Genomic DNA, 23,264 nt, shown 5'->3' on the forward strand with positions numbered 1-23,264 from the left:
GGAACTTAATGAGCTCTGTCGAGGCCAGCTTGGTGAATTAAGTCGGCAATTCTAGCAGGATTCCCCTTCCTTTGCAGCTTGAGAGCGCCTCCCCCACCTCGCGGCCATTTGACAAGCGGAGCGCAGGGCGCCCTTGCCCAGACGGGACGGACGATTACGCTGGAGCGATGTCCCTCTGCAGGGGTGAGATTAGCACACAGCAAAGCGCAGAGGATCGGTGCCACTCCAGCGTCCCAGCCTGGCCCCTGGGAGCTGCTGTGGTGAATCCTCTCCATCCGTCCCCACGCCACAGAGCGATCGCCATCTGCAGCCCGTGCCCAAATAAATTCCCATTCTCACACCAAGCGGACCACGTAAAACACTAGGATGGGTATTTAGATGGCATTATTGTATTTTAAAGGTCAGTTTACTTCATGTTCCATTTATTTATGCACACTCTTCTTTTGACTTTCTGAGTGCCACACAATAGCAGCGAGGTTTAAATAGCCTTTCGGTTGCTGCTCCATTAGCTACGACAACTGCAAATCGATACATCCATTTATCTCAAAATTAAAAAGAGAAAAACCCTCATTAGCTGCCAAATCTGCACAGAGCCAGTCTATTGAAAACCACACTGCCTCTTCTCTTTCTTCAAGCTCCAGCCCTCTTCATTCAGTATCCACAGGCACTTTGATTTGGGCTGTGTGCTCTCTGAGGTGGATTTTGGTACGTGTGCCCTCTCTGCTCACCTTCAGGTTGTCTGGAGCATGGGGTGACCTGTCATCCCTCACCGTGGATGGCTCTCCAGTCTCAGCTGCTCCCCACATGTCCCCTGACACTCTTCCATGCCACATCACCTCCAGCTTCATAGTAGTCATCGACAAGCAACATGGAAAACTCATGGCCTCAGCACAGGTCTCAATGCCAAGTGCACATCTCCTCCCTGAGAGCGTACCACCAGACACAGAAAATGTTACTGCTGATGCCTCCCACAGCCTGCAGCCCTTGGAGCAGCTGTGGTCCCACCTCTTGAGGTGGTGGGAACCCCCATCCCCTGCTCCTGCAGTGCCTGGCAAGCAAGGCTCCTCTCCCCCTGGCAAAAGAACAGGAGTGCTCCAGGATGCTGGCGGAGCAAGGCATTTGTGGCTCATTACCTCTGCTCGGCGCCCTTGGTTAAAGATCACGGGGAGAAACTAGAAGTTGGCATGCTCTGCCTTGTAATTAGATTAGGCCGACCTCCAGAAGAGCACAGCTCCCCAAGGCCAGGTGTTTGGTGGCTGCATGGGCGGAACACCGGGCTAGCTGCACGCTGAACGGCCAGGCAGTGCTGGGAATCCTTCACAGCAGAACCACGGGCTCATGTGCACCGCCACTGTGATACGGCACAGAGGGGCTCTAAGGTTCAGCCTCCCCGTCTTTTGTGAGTTTTGTTTTTTTTTTTTGTCCAGATCGCCTGCCTGCAGCTCCCTTCCCTCAGCCAGCCCTAATTTTCTACATGTGAGGGCATGAAGTGATAGGACACAGGGGAACGGCCTTCAACTGCAAGAGAGGAGTTTTAAATTAGATGTTGGGAAGAAATTCTTCCCTGTGAGGCTGGGGAGGCCCTGGCACAGGGTTCGTCGGAGAAGCTGTGGCTGCACCATCCCTGGAAGTGTCCAAGGCCAGATTGGAGCAACAAGTGGAAGGTGTCCCTGCCCATGGCAGGAGCTGAACTAGAGGAGCTTTAAGGTCCCTTACAATCCAGACCATTCTGGACTCTAAGGTTCCACGATTCCAAACCAGGACCTTTGCCCTCCCTGCTCCGAGGCTGGGCACAGGTTAATACTGGAAATGGGGAAAACCCAAGCTTTGCAATACTGGCTCTCAGGACAGAAGCCATCAGGAAGAAGAGATGTGGCACAGATACTCCAAGTGTATAAAAAACTGGTGCTTGACACAAGCCCTGATTCCCAGGGGAGTCACAGACACCCATTTCCATCTCTTCACAGGAAGGACAGGTAACAGCAAGCTGTGACAGTTCTGGCTTCTTTTTTTCCTTGCCGAGGTCAGGATTAATACATGGGAAACGTAGGGTTTGAATTTGGACTTGGATGTTTATTTTTTCTTATCTATTTACAGACTCATGAGCCTTGAGCACTAACTAGCAAGTTAGAGAAACGAGGTAAAATGGAGCACCTCTAACTCTTTCCAAGGTTATTTAAGTGATAATCTCCCAATAACAAGGTGACCACCTATATTATTTATACTTTTGACCCAATAATGACCACTCAAGGCCCGCAATAAGGACCTTTTTCACCCAGTTACAGAAAACCACCCCAAAACCACCCAAACCCATGAAGAAGAAGGAAGAAGGTGAAGAAAAAGGACTTAGACAACGCCTTAAAGCCTTCATCTTGTCCCACAAACATTACTATACGCCGAACCCCCAATTCTCAGTTTCCACAATTCCAACGCAAAACCAGAGGGAAATCTGAGGGCAGGGGAGAGGAGCCTGTTCTCCTCCCATCCTACTGCCATTCCTTTTGCTTTGCAGACCTCTGCAGGCAGAGCAGGGCTGGGAGGAGCAGCAGCAAGGCACCGCAGCCACCGCCAAGCTCCTGAGACCTGAGGCAAAGCGGGAGCTAGGGCGCACCTGGATGTGGGGTTTTGCCAAGTCATTTCTCCACCCTTCGTGCTCTAAAGAGCAGCAGAAATGCCTCTGACCCAGCGCCACTCTCACGGGGAGGTTTCAGATAACTAGGTACAAAGATGAGACTCCAGCTCCTGGCTCATTACATCACAAGCAGTTCTAATGAAGAAACCTCATCCTCCAGCAGAGGGATGGGGAGGAATCAAAGCCCAGCTTGGCAGGGCAGCAACAGGAATATTAAATACACCCTGGTAACACTATCGTTTGCACCTCTCAGTTACAAAAGCTGCTTCATTTCACACACACCCAAGGCACACGGGACCTCACCCACACCCTGAAGAAAAGCCTGAGGAAAACTGCCCTGGCACTGCGTGCAAAAAGAGGTTCCTCCACTGGAGGATGTCAAATGCTCTATTAACCCCCTGCTGCAATGGAATGTCCTCACCTTCTCCGCCTGGCACCAGAAGCCACAGCTTCAAAGCCTAAATTCACATCAGACCTGTAAATTCCTGACCAAGTCAGGCTGCAGGTGCAGAAGCTGTCCCTGATGGATGAACAGATGTCACCTTCCTTGCAGTGGCCAGAACAGAGAGCAGCAGAAGGTTGTGGAAACTCTGTCCTTGGGAATATTCAACACTTGGCTGGATAAAGCCCTGGGCAAGCTGACCTGACATGGAAAGTCTCACTGGATTAGTGGGAGCTTGAGCCCGATGATCTCCTGTGGCCCCTTCTCACCAATTTTATTCCAGGGACATAATGGGACCAGTCCTGCTATGGAGCAGTAAAGGAAATCCCCAGCCAGGGCAGAAGCCTTTGGGCAGTACTCCGCCAGAATTCAGGCATTTGGAGAAATATTTAGCCCTGCCTCAGGTCACCTCTGCCACAAGAGCTGTGCATCCCCCCAGCACCAAGCAAGAGAACAAGACACAGATCCTCATTTACACTCATTTGCAAACTTCCCATTCGTCATGGAAAAGATGGCACCAAAGCGCCACATCTCCTCTTCCACCTCCTTCCCCCGACACCCGAAACACTTTGCTTCTGTCCATTTTTAGGCAGTAACTTCCAGAGGCTCCATCCTCTCGCAGCTTCGTGAGTGTCCAGGGCAAGAGGACAGCCCTGCACACTGGTGGCCAGCTCCGTGGTGGCAACCAGAGAGCATGAGTGGCCACTGAGGGAAGAGCCAGAAGCCAGGCAGAGCTGATCCTACCCTGGGATGCGGACGCTGTAGGGCTGGTTGTGGAACTGTGGGGCGTTGTCGTTCACGTCTCCAACCTGGATGTTGACTGTCCCTTTGATCACCTGTGGAGCCAAGGACAACAGCAGGGTGTCAGCTTTAGGTGTGGATTTAGAGCCTAAACCCAGCTTGAGGCTGTGTTTTTGGGCTTTGGGCCAAGGGATGACCCCTCCCTCTCCCCTGGTGCAGAAGGGCCTGCAGTGACCCACACCCCCTGCTCCCCTCCGCCCGTGCTGCAGAGCATGAAATGAGAAGTCACACTCACCCCTTGGCTGTCACTGACAGAAAATTCAACCGTGAATTCTGACTTAGTCTGAAAGGGAAAGAGAAGGAAAAAAAAAACCTCCTGTAATTAAAGATACTGTGGCTTTTATCTGCAGATGGCAGGCTGGGGACTTTTAGCCAATGTTATTACACGCGAAATGTTTTCAGGACCTTCCAGAAGAGGAGAGGTGCTTGAGTGCCATTCACCTGCACTGGGCAGAAAACACTGGGGAATGTGAATGCCAGAGGGGCTCCTGTGTATTCCACAGGCACGGGAGATGCCCTGCCCTGGGTCAGGAAGATGCAGGGCTAAGGAGCTCCTTGATTGGCAGCTGAGCACTTAAAACACTGGAAGGTTTATGACTTGCGAGAATGCAACACAGTCTCAGTGAGGACCTCTAAATCCTGCTGCTGCTTTCCCAACTTCCCTATCACACAGCTGGGAATCCCGGGACAAGCCTATGTAGTGAGAACTGGCTGAAATTCCATGAAAATGCTCACACAGTTCTCTCTGCTCCTTATCGCATTAACTAAATTAACAGCTTGCAATAGGGATCTATTCAAGTCACTGATGCTGGGGTGAGCAACAAGTGGGAAAGAGAGAATTTTTTTGGGATCAGGGCAGGGGGATATTGCTAGTGGAGGCAGACCTTCTCTTCCTGACCCTTTTCTTCCCACCAGCAATCGTTTTACTCCTTTTTTTACCCAAGAATTGTGTAAACATGTACAGCAGGACTTGGGCCACCACATCTATCTGGTACCTGCCCACCAGCTGGTGCTTTTTGTTCCCCTCCAGTCCTGGCAATCCCTTCCCACCTCTGGTGTCCTTGCCCTGCCTGAGCTGCTGGAGCACAGCAACTCGATGTTTCCAAAGCATCACATAGGAAAGGCTGGAAAAGCCAGCCTGAAATGGCTCCCCATGCTGCAGCTCTGGTTGATTTATTCCTAAGGAGATGGACTCAGGGACAGGCAGCAGCCAGCAGCGCCCGGAGCAGGAGCTCTGCTTGCACCAAAGTTCATCTTGGAGAAAGGTTTGGGAAACAGCTTTCCACTGGGTGTACCCACTCCTGCTCCCACATTTCCATCCAAACAGCAGGGAAGTACAACCAGGCAACGCCCTCTCTAACTCCTGCCTCGGGGCAATGCTGGTAGGCAGAAGGAAGAGCTGAAATCCCGACGGAGGGGAGATACTCTGCTCCCTGTGCCATCCCACCCTGCTGCATCAGTGCCTTTCAGCCCTCTTTTCCCCCTACTCGTCCACGAGGGAAAACGCAATAGGGAAGAAAGGAAAAACAGGCGATAAGAAGCAACCTGTTGAGCATTTAAATTTTAAAAACTCAATAAAATAATCAGAGAAAACTTCCACATACCGACTGCTGTCTCTAAAATGATTTTAACACAATTCTTTAGCCTCAGGGTCTGCTATTTTTTTTAAAAATCCGTTTTCCTTCTAATCTTCATAGGAGTAAAAAAAAAAAAAAATCTTTTAAAATTTATTTTGCCTCTGTACATTTGCTCCTTCCTTTTTTTCTCCATTTCATCTTTTCCTGCATCATTTACCTTACTATGACTCCTTCTCCCTTCTTTCTCCTCCATTGTACAAGGATTCACCTCTTCCCTTCCCACCAGTTCTCCTGTGCATCTTTCTCTCCCCTGAGCTTTTGAACATGAGCATCCAGGCCAGTGTTCTCTGCTCCCAGCCTTCTGCCAGTCTCCATCCCTTCCTTCTGACTGCTTCCTCCACCATAAATTGTCATTTATGCCTCTTTCACATCCTTTCCCCGCCATATCCATTCCCAGCACTGGTCTGCCTTCACTGTCTCCTGTGTACAGCTGACTCGGAGCCCCTGGGATCAGCTGAGCCCATCCACACATCCAAGCTCTGCCCAGCTCCTTCCCTTCTCACCCTCCACACCACAAGACACCTAAAATCTATTGATCACCTTCCTGGGCTTAAGGCTGGCACGGGAAGTATCGGGAAGCAGGAGGCATTTGGATGAGGGAGGATTTATGACTCACACCAGCAGCTGTTGGCACGGAGAGGTGGAGGGGAGAGGGGTGAAGAAAAGCACTTTATTTTCCCAAAGTCTCGCTCTTCACACTGTGAAATTGGGTTTGGCCTTCCCCCCATCCTGAGCAGCATCCACCACCCTGCTCCTCTGCGTCCCGATGCCTGGCTGGCTCCGGCAGGGAAGATCAGCGCCGGAGGTGTGTTAATGGGTTTGATCTTCCCAACGCTGCTGCTGGCCAAGGCAGCACTAAATACAGGCAGCAGAAGCACAGGGGAAATTAAGCACGTTGCCCAAATTACATGGCATTTTCCCAGTCTTCCTGCTATCCCTTACTCCTTGCTCCAGGAATGCAGCAAGGGCCAAGGTTTTTAGCAAAGCAGGTACCTGGATGGGATTCCAGCTCTGCACACCAAAGCTGCCATTGAAAACAGGAGCAGTGAAACAGCTTTGAGGCAAGAATTTTGCCAAATTTAGCATCCAGCAGCCTGAATCCACAAGAGGATGAAAAGTCTTGATGAGATTGAATAAGCAGGGATACCTCACATCTCTTGACACGCTGTTCTAAATAGTAAGGATTTAATTGGCATAGAGGTTTAAAGAGGAAGCCTGTACATTTCCTTGACTGTGTGAGCAGCCTGGCTCCTTGGTAGATCATCCCCACTTACTAATTCCTTTACTTCCAGACCCACAGATGTTATTCCTAGCATCCAGGAAAACCAAGTCAGACCAAACCAGAGCCCGCTGTTCATTGTGCATGTCCCCACTGCACTGGGGACAGTGACAGGGTGTCCAGGGAACACGTGGACACACCCAGATTCCCAACCCCACCAGGGAGCAGCACCCATCTCAGCTGTCACAGAAGATGGAGGGCCACCATTTATCTGAGCAGAGGTGGCTTTTCCCCAGCTTTACCTCTCTGTCCAGGGGCTGCCTGAGCCACACGACGCCGGTGACACTCTCCACGGCAAAGAACCGGCTGGCCTCCTCCCCGACCACCCCAAAGACCAGAGGGTCATTGTCCAGGTCCCGGGCCAGCAGCTGAGTCACCGAGGAACCTGGGAGACACAGAGGGGAAAGAAATCCTGAGCAAAATGAGGCAGAGAAGAAGAAATGCTGAAAACATCCTGCTTGTCACAGAAGAGAGGTCTGTGGAAGACGTGGAACCATGCCCACAGTGCTCCGGTGCCCCAAGGGGAGTCAGACATGTGTGCATGCATGTATGCATGGTCTGACTGTTCTGTCTGGCACAGATGGACTGAACCACACACAGATCCTCTCCTTCTCTGCCTTTATTAAAAGAGAAAGTCGGCCTGGTTCAGTCCTGGCACCAGAGATGGAGGATCCCACACCTCCCCTGGGTAAGCGCTTACCAGCCTCCTCCACACCCTCCCTGCCAAGGGGCACCACCAGCAGCTGCAACAACAAAAGCAGGGGACAGCCACCACCCCTGGAGCCTCCCTTCAGCCCCACAAGAACCTCCTCAGATCATTCTGGGCCCCTCCACAACAGCCCTGTTGAGAGCACAATCTGCCACGGCTGGCTGGCTCTCCGGCTCTCCTGCTGGAGCTGCTCTCCCAGCAGGATGGGGGAGAAAACAGGAGGAAAAAAGCTGCTGGATGGAGATAAGGATGGGAGATTCCCTAGGCTGCCTGGCCTCAAGGATGGGGAGATAAGGATGAGATTTCCCCTTGGCTATGTGGATTTGAGGATGAGGGGGGACAATCTGTGTGAGCCACCTTGGGCAGCACCAGAGCACTCCATGCCCCCAGATCTCCTGGCTGAGGAGAAATAGAGGCCCAAATTTCATCCCTCTGGGAAGGCGAGGGAAGCTCCAGCTGACCAGAGGACAGAAGCAGCAGCACAGTTTGGAGAGCAGAGCGAGGCAGGCGATTCCCAATCGATTGGTGAGACATCAATCACAGTGGAAATAATGGAAAAAGCCGATATGAGATTCCATTAATAAAGAATTAAATGATAGGAACATAATAAATGCCAGTCAACACGATTTTATGGAAAATAGAGCTTGTCAAACAAACCTGATTTTATTCTTTGATGAGATTACAATTTTGGCAGATAAAGAAGAAATAATAGACTTCTGTAAGGCATTTGCTTTTGCCCTTCGTGACTTTGTGATTAAAAATTTAGTGCCCTAGGACATCAGTTAAGCACATTTTGAGTGAGGACCCAGCTGGCCTGGGAGGTCCCAAAGCCACCAGCCTCACTGGGGACAAAAAAGTGCCATGTAAAATTGCTGTTAGTACAAGCTCAGGTGACAGCATGGCACATAACAGGGAAGACCTTTGGTTACTTGGGCTCTTTTGGGAAAAAAACTTTTTTTTGACCCTGCTCCAAACACCCTCAAAAGGCTGGAGGGCCACAGCTGCAGAAGAGAACATCCCAAAGCCATGCCTGCTGGTAGGAACAGGGGTCCAAACATGCAAGGAGCCATTCCACACCCTGCCTGGAGAGCCACGGTGCTCTTGGGGAAGTCAGGACTGGCTTTGAGGCTAAAAAGCTGCTTCTGCTTTGAGGCTGCAAATCTCCAAACTGCTTGACTGGCTGCATCATCTTCAGGACTGGACACAAGAGGAAGCCACAAAATTTCAAGAGATGGCAAAAATGCTTTTCCTTTAAAAAAAAAAAAAAAAAAAAGGCTTTAAAAGCTTGAATTGCCTCATCTGTGATTAAGAAGAGTGAGATGACTCGGGCGATCTTGAGCACATCCACAGAGAGGACAAAATGTGATACTGAGCAATGAGCACGAAAGCACAGCAAAACTCAGTGCCCAAACCCGGACAAATTCCTGTTTGGAGGAGGAATAGCACTTGTTTTAAAAGGAGCAGCTAGAATTAACCACTGTGGAAATAAAACATTCCTTCCACCAACAGGTGCAAGTGACTGATGGGTCACAACCAAAGGCATTTTGGACAAAGATGAAAACAAGTGGCTTTGTGCCAGCCTGTGATCAGAGTGTTCACCTGCAATGTTCTCACCTCTTCAGTGCAGCCAATGCCATGGACACAAAGACCCCACACTTTCTCAAACCTTGTAGCCCTGATACAAAGCAAGGCAGCAGTTTGATTTTATGCTGGAGGATGTTCAAAGCCATCCTTAGCAAAGGTTTCTTTTCTCCAAGGACAAAAGAAGACACTCAGTCTCCATGGCAGGGAAAGCCAGTAAGTAGGACAAAATAAATCCAGGATCATGGCTCTTTATTCTGCCCTGGTTAATAGGAGAACAGGCTTCCACCCTCTACCTCCCGTTCAAAAAACACAAATCAACAGGTCATCATTTCCCTCCAGAACAGCAAATGCTTCAAACTCCAAAAGGTCTTGGTTGCATCTTTGGAAGGGAAAGGATCTTAAAATTCCTGCTGAATAAGAAAACCATGTGCCACCCAGTTTTAAACATATTTGTGGTTTGTGTGTTGCAAACCCAGTTGTACCAATAAATAAATAACTAAATCAACAAGCATTTAACTCTTCTCTCTTTGCACTGCAACTACCTCCAACTGTCAGGGAACTGAGTCCCTAAATTCAGGACAACCTGGAGAAGGAGGCAAGGCACTTCTGGGCAGAGCACATCATTACACCTCCATGCCTTGCTCCTGTCAGTGTTTGGAGTAGGATCTGTGGAAAACAGCACTCTGAGCTCGAGCATCCTCTGCTCCGAAAGGAGCAAAACCAAGGACAGATTCCTCAACTTCTCTGGGCTTTGATTTGTTAGAAACAAGAAGCTTCATTAGAGCTTAGACAGGGACAGCTCAGAAGCAGTGCATGCACAGAAAAGCCCCACCTCCAATAAACCCTCCCAAATGAGGCATCAAACCCTAAGAGCTCTTTCACCCTTTCCTTTATCTCCCAATCAGGCAGTAATCACTGTCCTACTTTCAGAGCACCGTGTTCAGAAAAAAGAAGAGTATTACAAATGAACAAAACAAAGATCAAAAATAATATTATTAACAAATTCAACAAATTAAATAGAAGATAATTAGAAACACAGGCCTGAAATGAGACTTCACAATTGCTTTGCTCCAAGTTTTTCCCAAGCTTTACCCTAAGGGAACACTAAGTTTTGGAATAAAGTGGTATTAAAGCTTCACCACTTTCACCACCACCACCACCACAACAAAAGTCTGTTCAAGTTACCTTCCACTGATTTCTTTGGCACTGATTTATTGCATTTATTGATTTTATCCTACTTTTCCCCCATCCTCAGGAAGCAGAGGGTCCTGCCTGGACAGGGCACGCAGAGCCAGAGCTGCAGCACATCTCTCAGAAGCCCCTCTCAGGGCTCTCACGAAGAAAAACACCTTCTATCTCTCCCCAGGGTCGTGCTGGAGATGCTGCTCGAGCCTCCTCGAGCCCAAGCACCGACCTGGCTCCAGCAAGGGCTGAGGAAACAGGGACAAATTATCTTTCTGCAGTACAAAGTTATAGGCTCCATTTGTTTCCTCTCAGGAATCAGACAGGGCAGTTAAGTGTCTTGATTCCACCAGATAATCAAAATTTATCTTGTCTCCCTTTGCCTCCTTTCTCTCAATCACAGCTACTTCTCCCTCTTTCTCACACATACACAGATTTTCTTCTTTCTCCAAGCACTGAACTTTGATTGACCTCAGGAGATTTTTTTTTTTCGCTGTTTTTCTCTCCCTGACCGGATTGTATTATATTCTTTTTTTCGGTTGGGCTGTTTTAGGGGGGTACTTTTGCATCCCATTGAGGAACCCTTGTCTCAGCACCTCACTCGCACAAACCTCTGCATTTTTCTTGCCCTTCCACTTTGCCAAGGAGGAAAGTGGGAAAAGGGGTTGCGCCCCACCGATTCATCTCCACTGGTTTTGCTTGCAAGAGGAGGATAAAAAGAGACAAAAAACAAACTCAGTCTCTGGAAGGATCCTAGAGCTCCTGGAAGGTTTTGGAAAGTGCAGAGCCCCAGGGCCAGGGAAAGAGCCAGACCAGCAGGAATGGGCTGGGGTGGGACGGAGGGCACAGAAAGGGCAGGCTTCTAATTAATTGCCTAATAAGCTTCCCTTTTAAGAGACCTGATTCATACCCATGTGGGGTTAATAGGAATTTCTGCAATAGCTTTTGGGCTCAAGACTTGAGGCATCAGCTAGGCTTTAATATAAAAAGCGTTTTAATCCTGATTTTAACAGCCATTGGCAGTTTCTCCTCGACTTGCCATCCTCACCCCTCCTGAGCTCTCGGTCATGTGTGTGGGCACAGTCACCACTTTTTGGCTTCTCCACCAACGTCAGAGGCTAGCACAGGGAACCAACCCCTCAACTATTCTTCAACTCCTTAGACCAGCAGGAAATTTGTTTAACATACTTTTAGTACCGCCACCTTACACAAAGGCCACCACCACACTTAAATTCCAAAAGTAAAACTTCTAGCAGCTGCCGCCACATTTCCTTGGCTCCCCCTTCTTCCCTGTGAGGCAGATGGGACAACCCAGGCCCATTCCCTTCTCCCAGCAGTGCTGCTTTCCAGCACAGGCCTCCCCAGTTAGCCCAGTTCAACACAGCAGGCTGGCCCCAGACACACTCAGAGGAGGGATTTGATGGATTTGATCTTGAAATTCCAGCCCTGTTCTTCTCATTTGTCACCTGCTCCTTTTTCTTTGCCTCTAATTCATTTTCTCTTTCACCTCTCAGAAAAAAAAAAAAAAAAAAAAAAAAGGAAGAATAGAAAGTCCTTCTGTAGATGCTTTCCCAAAGATTTTGAAAAGAAAAGATGAAACGTCCATATTTCTGTGCTGCTCAGCAATCTCTGAGCAATGAGAGGGAAAGAAAAGGATGGTGACTCCCTGGCCAAGGAAGTAAAGTAAAAATCTAGTTTCAAGCAGGAGGTCACAGGAAGTAGGAGATGCTCTCATGTTCGCAATGAGGCTTCATCAATTTCGTGGAGGAGACAAACCCAGAGCTGGGGACAGAGTGTGCACAGCAAACCCCTGCTGTGGAGGGGACAATGCCAGCGTGGGAGAGCAACCAAAGCACAGCAGGGCTCTCCACCTCAATCCCTGCATTCCCTAGGTGAACCAGAACACCAAATCTCCTGCCACACAACCATACTGAGCTTAAAGCCTTGCCAACCTCATCCAGCTCTGCTCAGGGCCACCTAAAGGCACATCACAGCTCCACGGGCGAGCCACTCATCCCAAGCCTCTGTCCCAAAGCAGGTGTCTGGTGGCTCATTCCGTAAGTGCAACCTCCATCTGATACTCCCTGACCTCCTTCTCAGAATGGGCCCAACCACTTGAGCCAAAACTTTCCAGAAGGACTTGACCAGGGAAGTTTTCACTCCTAAATTCCACCGAGCTCAGCGTTAGGCATTTGTCTTTCCAGGTGCCGATGGGGAGCATCAGCTCCTCCACCAAGGCTGCCTCCACTCCAATTACTGCACTGCAGAGTGAGCCAGAAAGGACAGGGAGGCACCAGCACCTTTCAAAAAAGGCCCTCATAACAAATAAACAAGAAAAGAACAATTTCTGCCATCAGAGAAAGAAGGTTTTTTCCACCAATGGTGTGAGGAAAAAGCCTTGGACCAGCTGGTCCAGGAACCACAAGCTGCTGCCATGTATGGGGGGAAAAGGAGCCAAACACAGAGGTGACAGGAAAGAGGGAAAACAAATCTGTGCAGTCAAAACCATTTCTGAGGGAGTTTGTCAAGCTGGGAAGCAAAAACCACAGCAGAAGAGTTTTTCCTGGCTCTTCAGATGCTCTGAGACAGAGCCTGTAATTTCTCTGCTGCGTTCAGTTATTTAAGTGGGGAGTCAGTGTGGAGGCAGAATCCATAAGCAGAGCTGACAGCCAGTGGGTAAACATCAGAGGCACTGCCTGCCTTCCACCCCCCAGCTCTCCCAGAGGTGTGTAAAAGGGTGTCTAAAGCTGTTTAAAAGGGCTTTTAAAGCTGTTTAAGACAGAGAGAGCAGCAGCAAGGAAGAGCTAAGCATTCCCATTGACAGAGAGCTTCTTTGGTTTGCTCAGAACCCATCACTTTGGTTAACTTCACAACACAAATAAAGGTAGGAAAAAGTACAAAAATATCAACGGCATGTTGAAATTTCTTAGCATTATCATTAAAATAAACAGACCTCCTGAGGCTCTCCCAGCAGATGCTGTGCATGCAGTCCCTAGCTGCTGGTGTACACCCAGGCACACAAGTGGCATCCTCCCCGTTAAAGTCAACAGCGACTTGGGTAAGATAGAGTAATTGCTCTCCAGCAGCCTTCAGCAGGTCTCAAAGCAGCACATGTATTGCACAAGCTCTCCAAACCCACTTTTAAACACGTGGCTTCGTGCTGGTGCTGTGTCTCTTCGGGGCATGGAAAAGCTGAGGGAGTTGGTGCCGTTCAGCCCGGAGCAGAGAAGCTTCAGGAAGACCTTAAGAGTCCCTTCCAGTGCCTGAAGAGGCTCGACGACAGCTGGAGAGGGACTTTGGACAACAGCATGGAGGTACAGGACAGGGGGGAATGGCTGCACACTGACAGAAGGTGATTTACATTGGATATTCGGAAGGAATTGTTCCCTGTGAGGGTCGTGGGGCCCTGGCACAGGGTGCCCCGAGAAGCTGTGGCTGCCCCTGGATCCCTGGCAGTGCCCAAGGCCAGGCTGGATGGGGCTTGGAGCAGCCTGGGATAGTGGAAGGTGTCCCTGCCCATGGCAGGGGGTTAGAACTGGATGATCTTTAAGGTCTCTTCCAACCCAAACCATTCCAGGATTCCATGGCTGGAGATAACGTCCTTTGATCGCTCACTGGCACCTCCTTGGGCTGAAGGCAGGGTTTATTAACCAAAACTCTCCAACCAGGCTGGGGTACTGCTGCCAAAATCGCCTTATGATGCACCTTAGTATTGCTGCGGTATCTCCAAAAAAGGGAATAAAAAAATGCTCATCCCTGGGCAATCCTCTGTGCTCCAGGTATTTTCTCCCTGCCTGCTCCAGCTGAGATCCAGCAATTCCTGCTTTTCCTTCGCTACAAAACCCACAGGCCTTCCCTGGGACTATGGAGAACAGGGAGAATTTTCGAAAACTGAAAGGGCTTTTGTTTTCTTTTGTCTGGGAAGGAATACGATGCTGCAGCATGAAAGAGGGAAGTAAATAAAATCACATCAAATAAAACACCCAGGACATAGAGTAAGAAAAGAAACACGTGTAGAAGGAGGGGTTTGGGTCTGTTAAGATATTTCCGGTGAAAAAAAGACTTCCAGCACTTAAAAAAAAAAAAAACTGCTTAAAAATAATTTCCTCTCCAAACTGCCTGGGTGCCTCATAATTACCAAGAATGATCACAGACCCATTCATTTGAGCCTAAAATTAATACATCATGTTCAGAATGATATAGCATTAATTTATCACAAGATTTATGAAACTTGTACTTTTTTTCTAATGAGTTTTATGCAAATTCTGCTCCATCCATTGTTTGCACCCCTAAAAAAAAAAGTTCCCTTGCAGAAGCTGCTCTGTCAAAAAGTGTCATTCACTTTTATTGGTATCTGTCCTTCTCTCCTCATCCCCGCAACAGGAGGGGGAAAGAGAGGATCTGGCTTCAGCCTGGATGTGATCCTGTTCCCAAGGCTCAAGCCACAAGCTCTGCAGTTGCACCAACCATTCAAGGCACTAATTTTAAAGGAAATTAACTGGTGCTTCACTCAGACCTTTGTCTGAGAAGGGTCAGAGAATGAGAAGAGCAGCAGGGAACTGGGAAATTCAAGTATTTAGACTTCCCAGAGTGGAAAGTCAGTGTTGGGTAAACTTGGAGGAAAAATACAAAAAGGTGGGAGGGAGGGAGGGAAGCATTAGCACTGAGCATCATAGGGTCATAAAGTGGGAAATCCCACGAGATTAATTTAATTTCTTATGGCAGAGCTGTAAACCCACAAGATGTCCCATCAACCCAGGAAAGCACTCGGTCTAGCACTTACAAAACCTGAATTTTCCCAAAGAGCAGGGCAATCCTTAGGAGCACTGCCAAGATGGCACAAAACAGGCAAGACCATTTCCAATTCAAGCATGGCAGGAATATGTATTTCATTCTTGAGCACTGCCAACTGGAATTAAGACTGTGACCTTCATCAGAACCTAAACACCTCCACAGAGGCTGGGAAAAGGGAATTCTGGAAAAACCCTAAATATCGGGTACAGCCTCACTCCTCGGAGCTGCCTTCATGTGACTACTGACAACTACTTCTGAGTCACATAGAGGGGTGGAAGGAGGCAGGATGAACTGGAAGAGCAAAGGAAAACATAAATCTGGGGTTAGCAGAAACATTCCAGCATTGCCTGGGGACTTTTAAAAACGTCATAGAAAAGCTGTTTGCAAACCAATCCTGGCACAGCACCAGCAGCACTAGCTGCATGAGACGCAAGCCCCAATTCTGGCAGCTCTGGGAGAGGAGGATGCTCCCCACCTCTGAGGCAAAATCCCATCTTTGTGCACGGCCAAAGACTTCCACGGGCACTGCTCCACATCCATGCCTGTCTCCAAACACCCAGTCCACCCTCCCCACTGACTCCTCCAGGAAAGCCTAGCTAATGCAGCCTTGATTAACATCTCTGACACAAAGTTTAAACCCTAAATCCACAGAATATCCTTTTCTAATTAACTTGTGGAATCAGAAACGATCCAGAAAGAACAAGGAGTATTTCCTTTGTTTCTTCCTGCCTTCTACCCGACTCCCTCCAAAACGTTCATTTTTTTTTAACTCGCTTGGATCAAAGGGAACCCTCTCAGAGGTCTCACTTGGGAAAACAGGGGCACACACCCACTGCATCTCCCCCTCAGTCAAGAAAGCAGGAGGGCAGAGACCAGAAGATGCAGCTGACCTACAACCCTCGGGCTCAGCGCTTCTCTTTGGCCTTATCTCACCTTCTAGAAAAAAAAACACCAGGGCAAACAGGAGAAGAGCAGAACCCCAGAAATCTATTCCATGAGGTGTTTTGCTGCTTGGAGTAAGTTAATGATTTATGAGTAAGGTGACACATGCGGTATTTTGCATTTTAGCCAGGCAAGGTAACATAGCTTCATGTTAATTAGAAAAGAGAAGCTGCTCAGCAATTAATATGAGGTCGGAGATAAAGCTCGTTAGGTTGCAATGCCCAGGGAGCAGGTCTCCCAGGACTGCAGGACCTCTGGGGTGTCAGAGACCCCCAGAACAGCAAGGCAGGGACATTAGCAATGCTAATGGAGAAGTCATAGAACGCTGCAGGTTCCTAGGGGCTTCTGAAGGCCACCTAATCCAAACCTCCTGCCATGAGCAGGGACAACTCCAACTAGACCAGGCTCCTCAGGGCCTTGTCCAACCTGACCTAGGGATAAAGCACTAAAACAAGATCCCCTACCACACTCACTGTAAAAAAAATCCTTGCCTACACTTAATCTAAATCAACTCTCTTTCAGCTTAAAGCCATTACCCCTTTTCCCATTGCAACAGGCCCCGATAAAAGTCCTGCTGCTGCACTGCTTCCTCCACCAGCAGCCCTGTCAAGCTGAAGAGCTGATCAATATGAATGGGGGAAAGAGGGGGAAAAAAAAAGAAGCCAACAACAAAACAAACCCGTCAGCAAATTACACTTGCGCAAGTGAACGGGATTCATTCACATCTCGTTTGGAATCTCATCTGCACCTCATAAAAGCTGAAACATCCCCGAGGCTCTCAGTCTCACAGGGAATACAAACCCTTTTCCTGCTGCAGCTTTTGCCCAGCTGCTCTGCTCTCTGAATGGTTCAGGGGAACAAAAAAATACAGCTATCCTCAGCCCAAATACCACAGGGAATTATGCTCCAAAGCGGGATGTGGTGCGAGCATCCAAGTCCCAAAGCCTCGGGAAATGGTACCAGCGGTCAGGGTTTTGTCTGCAGATCTCAGATCCACGGGTAAACCGGCCTTGGACTGTCACCGTAACTCTCTGAGGTTTCACAACATGTGCCGGGTGATGCATTCTGCCTCGTTATAATGAAGACGCAGTGAAATCCCTTCCTGATTTATCTCTCCAGAGTTGAGTTAGTACCTGCTGATCTCCAAGATATGGCTGCAGTAAAAGCAGGGCTTGAGCAACCGGGCAGGAATCAGAAACCCAAGGCAGCCAGTTTTGGAAAGGTTATGTTTCTTGCTCCTCCTCCTCCCTGGATCATAGAGTTGTGGCAGAATTTGAGTTGCAATTTGACCTTAAAGACCGCTTTGTTCCAACCTCCCTGACATGGGCAGGGACACCTGCCACTATCCCAGGTCGCTCCAAGCCCCGTCCAACCTGCCCTTGGACACTTCCAGGGATGGGGCAGCCACAACGAAAGCAAGAAAACCTTTCAGAGAGTCCAGAGATACAACCAGAGGCTTGGAAGTCTCTCCTTTCAAAAAGGCGACAGAGCCTGAGAAACATGTGCAGCCCATCAACCCAACTCCTCCAGGCACAACCCAGCTCCTCAGGGCTGGCGACCTGTCACAACTCATCCCTCTGAAATGCCAGAGGAGGTGGGGGGAGACTTGGCAGGTGGTGCCTGGGTGTTCGAGGCAGGAGCTTATCTGCGGCCCGCAGTAAATTGCTTGTTGATGAATGAGGCTACTTAGGAGCAGGCGGTGCCAGCGCCACCGTTATTAATGACACCGACGCCAGAGACATTTAAAGAGCGGCCCCCACGTCCCATTGTCCCCTGGCCTTGAGTAATGGAGCACCTCAGCTACGGGGCTTCACAACCAGCTCAGCCTGTTCAACAACAGCAACAAAGCAAGGCGCGGGGAAATGGATGGAGAGCACGGGACTGATTTATCCAGCGTGCTGATAAAGCCAAGCTCCTCTGGGAGAAGCTGGGCAAAGCTCCGGTCTTTGGACGGAATTAAACCGAACCCAAGACTCTTCCACTCGTGCCTGTGAGCTCCCGCCAGCCACACACAGTGCCTCGTTCTCCCAGTCCATGGCCCTGTGCAGCAAACCCACCCTAAAACCAAGGAAGGGCCGAGCCACAACAGCCTCAACTGCAAGCAGCAGCGGTGCAGCTGTACTTGCAACACGTGGCACACCCTGGAGCACGGCAAGGGTGATATCTGCTGGAGCCCGGGCGGCTTTCACAGGGCCATTGCCTCACTTTGGACGTCACAGATGTCTAAACATGGCCAAGAGGACAATGAGCGAGAAATAAAGAGGCTGTTTATTGCAAGAGAAAGCCTTGGAACAGAGCTCCACAGTGGCTGGTGGGAGAGCTAGGCAGAGCGTGCGAACACACAGCTGGAAACTTGTTTCTGAGTTAATATACCCACGAGTGTTTTTCTTTTCCTATGAAAGCACACTCTTCTGCAAACAAACATCTGGAGAGCTCTGCTACAGCTGGACTATTATCTCCAGTGACTGGAGCATTCAATTAATTTAGCCTTTCTCATTTGCGAGGTGTCTGCAAATAGACTCGGGTTTGCAGGGATTTATTTGTTATTTGAATATATCTGGTGAATGGTTTATTAAAAACATATTTCAGGCAAAGGATTTCTCGCTAATTGCTCCTACAACCGTCGCTCTGAGTGTTGGCAACTGGCAGCTCACCCCACACAAATGGTCACTGTGGTCAGGTGGGAATGCCTTTGCACGTTGATGGAATGTAATTCACCTCTGGAAAGAGCTTTCCGAGTGTTTGCGGAGGCACCTGCACAAAAACATATCCTCATGCAAACACACAGCATCGAGCCTGCCTCAGCTTCCCAGAAAAGCACAGAACAGCCTGTCCAGTGCTGTAACAGAGATGGACAAAGGTACTTGTTTCTTTGTATAGGATAGTTGAATCTTTACTGTACACAGTTTATTTTTATATGGCATTTTTAGAAGGTACTGTGTTTGAATTTAACAAGTTAGCAAATTATTAAAACGCAGTTTATTGGCTGATAAAGATCAGTGTACATGTTCATTAAACTTTTTTCTTCCTAGATATGTTTACATTTTTTTTTCCACAGATTCTCATGGGATAGACTTTTATTTTTTATAGGTTTTCTCACAAGAACAGATTGTTACACAACCTGATTTTAATTATTACGATTCTTTTCTCACAAGAACCTCTCAGGCTAGGTGCTAGCTTAGCTGTAATAGTAAAGTCTGATTTTATAAGGCCTTTCTTTTATAAGGTTTTACTTACATGTAGCAGTGCAGAAGTTGTCACAAAGAGAACAGGAGCAGGGGTTGAACACCAGAATTAAGTGACTTTAGGCAGAACACCACCAAAAGCATCTCTGAGTCACTTCCACAGCACCTTGTAAGAATCCATGGGGCTCCTAACTCAGGATGCTCCCTGCACAGGTGCCCTTTGTCTCAGAACTCCAGGAAAGGAAACACTTGCTGCAGGAATTTCATCACAGCAGCAAGGGACAGCAGGGTGAGAAGGGAAGCAGTGAAGCAATCCTTTGGGGAGGCAATGAGCCCAGACTCCTCCTCAACAGCGTACTACAAATTGTAGGTTATACAGTACCTGTGAGATGTCTGAAATCACAAATCTTTCTACAGGAGCAGTTCTCATCTTCTACTAAACAGGACAAGGGGAAATGGCTTTAAACTGCCACAGGGCACGGTTAGATAGGATACTGGGAAGAAATCCTTCCCTGTGAGGGTGGGCAGGCCTTGGCACAGGGTGCCCAGAGCAGCTAGGGCTGTCCCTGGACCCCTGGAAGTGTCAAAGGCCAGGTTGGAGGGACTTGGAGCAGCCTGGGATAGTAGATTCCTGGGCTGGAATGAGATGGTCTAACACAAACCATTCCAGGATTCCATGATTCCCCTGGCCAAGGTGACCTGTGAGAGCCTGGCTGTGCTTTCTGCAGGCTGGGTCAGAGCTGCAAGGAGTGGCTGAGGCTACAAACCCCCCCACTCAGTGTCCAGATCAGCCAGTGGCTCAAAAAAACCTCCCTCAGTCACATGGAAAACCAAACAACATTTTAAAATCCAAACTGAACACAAAACTCCACGTTAAATCCCAGCTGCTGGGTTGTTTGAAAGAAAAAAAAGAAAGCAATCACTGAGGTTTCACAGACTGTTCTAAAAGTGGAAATTTATGAAGAGAAAAGTGATCCAATAAGTCCCAGTTTTAGGCTTTTTCTTTCAATTGCTCAGAGTGAAGACTTTCAGAGCTTCTGTTTCGCCTGAAGTCCTGACTGAGGGAGAAATGGGTATTGACCACAAATTTAGCATCTCCCTGCTACCTGCACACATCAGAGACTCCTGTGACCCAAAAGGTGTCACACACATCCATTTTTCCAGCCCCTTTGGAGCAGCAGTGCTCCAAACTTCCGTGCAAACCCAGCCTCTTCAGAGCACATTCACTAGAGCTGAACCTTTCCCGTGCTATTGGACCATTTCTTGGACGAAGAAGAAAACCCACCCTAATCTTTCCACCTAAAACTGATTTCCAGACTGAATCCACATCAGCCACTTGGCTCTACCGAAGGACCTTGTGGATCTCCATAAAGGAATTTTGGTGCATCACAGCCCAGAGATGAGCCATCCCACAGCCCTGAGGACACTGTCCTAGAGGCTGCCAATCCCCACAGCACAAGAGACAGCTAAAAACCTCAAAGAAAACCCCAAAACAAACTCAATCCACCAACCCAACCACACCACAGGTACTTCCATGCAGTGTTGCTTTGTGAGCAGTAAGCTGCCATCAGCAAGAAATGCACCTCTTTTCCTCCTTCCCATTTAAAAGAGAGCCATTCTTCTTTTTTGGTTGTCCTTTATTCTAGCCCTTGTCCTTGGCAGGATGTGGAATACCCTGGCCTAGGTAACTCCCATGAATTCCTCAAATTTGGGCTGATATTATATTTGTGGTTATTAAAGAGTGACAATATACCTTATCAATCAAGAGCGAATGCAAAAGGAATAAGGGAAGGATTTTCCTAGGAGTGAAAGTGCAAGAAATTCATAACCAACTTAATACCTGTACCAATAGGAGACAACTCGGGATGAATCTACTTTAAAACCAGTTTGACTCTTTCCATAAGAAAAAAAGAGAGGAAAAGAGAGACCCTGGGGGTCCCAGCCCTGGCCATCCATCTCCTCACCCCAGGCGTTTCTCATGCAAAAGCCCTGCTTCTCTTTCAACTCCACCTCTTGCCCAAGACACAGTCCCAGGCTCCTCAGCTTTTGGGACGCCTGTGTGTGCCCTCAGATGAGGATGTTGTCCCATCTGTCCCTTGAGTCCTCTCACAGGCATGTCCACAGACTCCCTGCAGCCTCCCAAATGATTGATGAGCCTGCACGTTGTTTTTGAGCAGCTCATGTGCCAGGCAGGATGACAGACCTTGGGAAACTGGGCATTAATCTGGAGATTTATAGTCAAATCTGTCACGCTTGGGGAAGCTTTCCCCCCCCCAAGAACTCTGCCTGAAGGTTGCTTTTCCCTGGGCAATAAGCTCCAAGAAACTTTTTTAGCCACCTTGGCCCTCACCAAAGGGAAAGCAGGGGACGGGAATGGCCACCAAATAACGTGCCCAGCCTCAAGGCACAAATTTCTCCTGTATATTATATGTATTTATATTATTGTCTATGTTTATATATTCTCCTCTCTGCCCACTGAGGCTGATGACGGGCACTGCAGAAGCTGCTGAAGAACAAGAAGTCCAGACATTTAAGGGTGCAGTGAGTCACCTTCTGGGAGCTGCCGCGGGCTGGGCAGCAATTTCAGGCCAACAGCTAAAGAAAAAAAGTCCCATAAACCTGCGCAAACCAGGATTAGCTGGGCAGCTGGATAACAAAACTGGAGGTGAAGCCAGCATGCACATGGATGAGAGGCAGTTCCCACCTGAACCTCACGGGATGCCCCAAAAGGATGCTCTGGGATGAGCTGGTTCCCAAGAGAGTGCTCTTCTCTGCACATCACTTCCCTGTGGGAGCTTCCCACGACACACCCAAAAGCCAAGCCCTTTTCCCAAAGCCCCAGACACCTCAAACAGGCGGGTGTCTGTTAGGAGAGATGCCCTGGACAAGGCAAGAGCTCTTCTGTCCTCCTAGAACACGTCAGGAGGGGCTGGAGGCGCACACGCCGCTCGCGGCTTTGCAGGCACAACAGATCAATTCCGACAAGGAACACTCCTGAGGTTTACAGTCAGGGCAACGCGAATAAAACCAGTGAATCATTTATTCAGTCAATTTTAGCCATCCCTAACAACGAGCTGTCTGACAGCAGACCACAAATTTCTCTAGTGTATTCTTATTTAAAGCAATAATCCCTGTGGATCACTCTTAGGCTCCAGCTTGTTTAGGAAGCACAGACTATAAAGATGTTTCAGAGGGATACAGTGTTCACTATGCCCTTTCTTCCCTTGTCTGAGCCGTCAGAACAAGTTTACAAGCCAAACAGACATAACTCCAAAACAGAAATTTGCTTTCTCTTAGCACTCTTGGCAACATCCATGGAATGCTCCTGCCTGTGACCTGTGCAGGAAGACAACCTGCACAGCACCAAAGACATCTGGCTCACAAAAATTCACTCTCCACAAACATTTGCACCACTTGGCCAGCTTGTCACAGAGTCAGGGACTAGAGAAAGACTCCCTAGAGCAAGTCACAAGACTATGGATGCGGACAGACCCACTGCTCCGGTGCTTTTCAGGCTGGCCTGTGTGGGTAAAAGGTATGGAAGGGAACGGGAATAAAACACACAATAAAGGCTTTTGAAATTAAAGAGTTTCAAGAACAAACACTCCACTACAACTTCCCCTTCAGCACAACAAGCATCCTTTTCTTTCCAAAGACTTCTCTTGCACATCCTTCCAAGCTCTTTTTCTCTCTCCTCACTGGAGCAGCCAACACCTGCTGCACAGCATGTCTCCCCATCCAGCTCCTTCCCTGCCTTCCCAAAGCATTCCCGTCCTCCAAGGAGGGCAGCAGAAGACCACACATGTATTTTCATATCCCTGCAGACAGAAGCCACCCAGGTGACAAGCACATGTTCGGCCAGGAAGAAAGGGGGAGCAGAGAGGAGGTAGATTTGCAAGCTCTGATCCCAGACGCCTGACCCCCTCCTCTACCTCGTTATAGAAGAGGTAAATTAGCTGTGACACTCATTAGTTGCAGCTCCTAATTAGTGAAAATTAATATTGGTTTTGATAGAAGTGTTGGCTGAAGCTCTCCCAGGAAAAGGCATTATTGACCTTGTTATCCTGTTTAATAGCA

The 23,264-nt window shown here is 48.7% G+C and overlaps 1 protein-coding gene across 1 annotated transcript in view; it reads right to left on the reverse strand.

The window, feature by feature from the left end:
- Window positions 1-23,264, reverse strand: part of LOC136364588 (cadherin-23-like) — a 142,706-nt gene that overhangs the window by 106,043 nt on the left and 13,399 nt on the right. Inside the window, exons 3-5 of the mRNA XM_066324542.1 lie at window positions 7,034-7,176; window positions 4,111-4,158; window positions 3,820-3,910 (exon numbers count right to left, since the gene is read on the reverse strand). Coding sequence (XP_066180639.1) covers window positions 3,820-3,910; window positions 4,111-4,158; window positions 7,034-7,176 — 282 coding nt within the window. The remainder of the gene's footprint in view (window positions 1-3,819; window positions 3,911-4,110; window positions 4,159-7,033; window positions 7,177-23,264) is intronic.

The sequence above is a fragment of the Sylvia atricapilla genome, chromosome 8, assembly GCF_009819655.1.
Source record: "Sylvia atricapilla isolate bSylAtr1 chromosome 8, bSylAtr1.pri, whole genome shotgun sequence".
Lineage (NCBI taxonomy): Eukaryota > Metazoa > Chordata > Aves > Passeriformes > Sylviidae > Sylvia > Sylvia atricapilla.